The sequence below is a fragment of the Limulus polyphemus genome, unplaced genomic scaffold, assembly GCF_000517525.1.
Source record: "Limulus polyphemus unplaced genomic scaffold, Limulus_polyphemus-2.1.2 Scaffold12256, whole genome shotgun sequence".
Classification (NCBI taxonomy): Eukaryota; Metazoa; Arthropoda; class Merostomata; order Xiphosura; family Limulidae; genus Limulus; species Limulus polyphemus.
In genome coordinates this window covers 2,730-6,185 of record NW_013677866.1, presented here as the reverse complement: position 1 = coordinate 6,185, position 3,456 = coordinate 2,730, and the positions used below count along the sequence as shown (strand labels likewise).

The window sequence follows — 3,456 nt, the reverse complement described above, 5'->3', positions numbered from 1 at the left end:
TAGACTGGTTTTTATATTTTAAAAAATCCAAAGCGAGCGACTAGCGTGCTCCTGAACTTTTAATAAAAGCTGCCCCCCTCCCCACCTGTCCCTCAATGAAATCTGAAACGGCCCGGGATTTCGTGTTGGAGAGTAACCCTTCAGTATAACAGTAAAAACCGAAATTACTATAAAGGTGTTTTATTTAAAGATCTTCGTTTTAAGTTACGTGCATGAATGTATCAGTTTTACATCAAGGTTGATATTCCAGAGGTTTCAAATCAATGACGTATTATGTAGAACTGTGTCCCCGGATTAAGACTGCACCATGTTCTGCAACTGAAAGAATGAGATAGACAAAATTCACTCTCTGGTGTCACGTTACGGTGATGTTTCATTAAAACACAAAACAAACATAATGGTAACGTAACATAGATGATAAGACAGAGCGGTGTTTACCAGAAGTGCTATCTACACGTAGTAGACTGTATGTTACCAGTAGTAGTATCTACACGTAGTAGACTGTATGTTACCAGTAGTAGACTGTATATTACCAGTAGTAATATCTACACGTAATAGACTGTATACTACCTGTAGAAGTATCTACACGTAATAGACTGTATGTTACCAGTAGTAGTGTCTACACGTAGTAGACTGTATATTACCAGTGGTAGTGTCTACACGTAGTAGACTGTATGTTACCAGTAGTAGTGTCTACACGTAGTAGACTGTATGTTACCAGTAGTAATGTCTACACATAGTAGACTGTATACTACCTGTAGAAGTATCTACACGTAGTAGACTGTATGTTACCAGTAGTAGACTGTATATTACCAGTAGTAATATCTACACGTAATAGACTGTATACTACCTGTAGAAGTATCTACACGTAGTAGACTGTATGTTACCAGTAGTAGTTTATACACGTAGTATACTGTATATTACCTGTAGAAGTATCTACACGTAGTAGACTGTATGTTACCAGTAGTAGTGTCTATACGTAGTATACTGTATATTACCAGTAGTAGTATCTACACGTAGTAGACTGTATGTTACCAGTAGTAGTGTCTACACGTAGTAGACTGTATGTTACCAGTAGTAGTGTCTACACGTAGTATACTGTATATTACCAGTAGTAGTGTCTACACGTAGTAGACTGTATGTTACCAGTAGTAGTATCTACACGTAGTATACTGTATATTACCAGTAGTAGTGTCTACACGTAGTAGACTGTATATTACCAGTAGTAGTATCTACACGTAGTAGACTGTATATTACCAGTAGTAGTGTCTACACGTAGTATACTGTATATTACCAGTAGTAGTATCTACATATTATATGATTATCAAGAGTTTTGGATTGAATTAACAGTTTAATAGAGTAAACTGAAACTTTGTCTCTGTTTTTCTGACAGATCTGTTTTGATTAAAGGAAGCTATTATATTTAGAGATTTTTTTGTGTGTGTCTCAGCTCTAGATACCAACAATGTGACTGTGAAGAAACAAGTGTTCGAACTGCTCTCCGCCCTCTGTGTGTACAGTCAGGAAGGATATCATCGTTGCTTGGAAACGTTACAACATTACAAGGTAGGTAGACGTAAACACTCTACATTAATGTTCATCCAGGTATGGACACGTGCTAATACAGCCGTTGCTTGGAAACATTACAAGGTGGGTAGACGTAAACACTCTACATTAATGTTCATCCAGACACGGACACGTGCTAACACAGCCGTTGCTTGGAAACGTTACAACATTACAAGGTAGGTAGACGTAAACACTCTACATTAATGTTCATCCAGACATGGAAACGTGCTAATACAGCCGTTGCTTGGAAACATTACAAGGTAGGTGGATGTAAAGATTCAACATCTATATATGGACACGTGCTAACACAGCCGTTGCTTGGAAACATTACAAGGTAGGTGGATGTAAAGACTCAACATCTATACATGGACACGTGCTAACACGTCCGTTGCTTGGAAACATTACAAGGTAGGTGGATGTAAAGACTCAACATCTATACATGGACACGTGCTAACACGTCCGTTGCTTGGAAACATTACAAGGTAGGTGGATGTATAGACTCAACATCTATACATGGACACGTGCTAACACAGCTGTTACTTGGAAACATTACAAGGTAGGTAGATGTAAAGATTCAACATCTATACATGAACACGTGCTAATACAGCTGTTGCTTGGAAACATTACAAGGTAGGTGGATGTAAAGATTCAACATCTATACATGAACACGTGCTAATACAGCTGTTGCTTGGAAACATTACAAGGTAAGTGGATGTAAAGACTCAACATCTAGACATGGACACGTGCTAACACAGCCGTTGCTTGGAAACTTTAAGAAACTAGAAATACACCAGTTTAGATTCTGGTATGTTTATGGATTTACTTATTATTTAGAAATCAAGGACTGGATATCACTTCTTCGATTCTAGCCTGTCTTTTTAATAAAAACTACTTTTCTAAACATTAATCTTCAATTTTATAAGTAACCGTTTCTTTTTTTCCTTTCTTGCTCTAAACTTAGGAGCAGAAAAATGAAAGGTACAGGTTCAAGTTGATTGTTGAAGAACTGAAGAATGCCAAAAATGTGGAATACCAGACGGCGCTGTTGGCGTTTGTAAACTGCGTGATCATCTCTGCTCCTTCTACGAAGAAGCGAATCCGAATAAGAAATGAATTTATTGGTAAATCAACCGTCTTTTAGAATGTAAATAACGTCTAAATATGAGTAGATGAAAAATATGTGAAAAACGTTTCTTATTGATTTGTTAACGTTAGACCTCATGCAGACACACGAAGATTGTAAGAAGCCTATGGAGAGTTTATCATGAAGTAACTTAATATTAATTAACAGAAACAAAATTATGTTAAAAACGTTAAATATAACTCAGCAAAACAAACCTCAAAAGGTTAGTTATAACGAAAGAAATTACCCGAGAAAAGTTAATTATAAAATAAAACTAAAATCAAAATTTCAAAAAGTTATATTAGTGTAGGCCACAGAAAATGACATATTAGGGATAACTACGTTGGACAGAGAAATACACATTGCTTTTTCCGGAAACAGTTTTAATCAATTTCCTTTTTTGTAGTAGCAATAACTTTGACCCCTTCTGGTTTCTTTTGTTAATACGATTAAAAAAATAATTGTTGCTGAAGTGTTAAACAAACCTGCACGTTCATTAGATCTACAGGTCGATAATAAGCTTATCTGGAAACAAATAATATAGATTGATATTTAGTTTCATCAAGAAAGCCTAGTTCTATGTTTAACAAAGTAGTGATGCTGACGTTGAAAGTAAGCGTTTAATCAATATTGATATAAGTCATACTGGACTGATTGAAAGTAAGCGTGTAATCAGTATTGATATAAGTCATACTGGACTGATTGAAAGTAAGCGTTTGATCAGTATTGATATAAGTCATACTGGACTGATTGAAAGTAAGCGTTTG

At 35.9% G+C, this 3,456-nt stretch overlaps 1 protein-coding gene across 1 annotated transcript in view; it reads left to right on the top strand.

Annotated features, from left to right (window-relative positions):
- Positions 1 to 1,404: 1,404 nt before the first annotated feature.
- LOC106476954 (inverted formin-2-like) overlaps positions 1,405 to 3,456 on the top strand; it is a gene marked incomplete at its 5' end in the record, with an annotated part of 4,769 nt that continues 2,717 nt past the window's right edge. Inside the window, 2 exons of the mRNA XM_013937568.2 lie at positions 1,405 to 1,566; positions 2,528 to 2,687. Of these exons, the coding sequence (XP_013793022.2) occupies positions 1,405 to 1,566; positions 2,528 to 2,687 (322 nt within the window). The remainder of the gene's footprint in view (positions 1,567 to 2,527; positions 2,688 to 3,456) is intronic.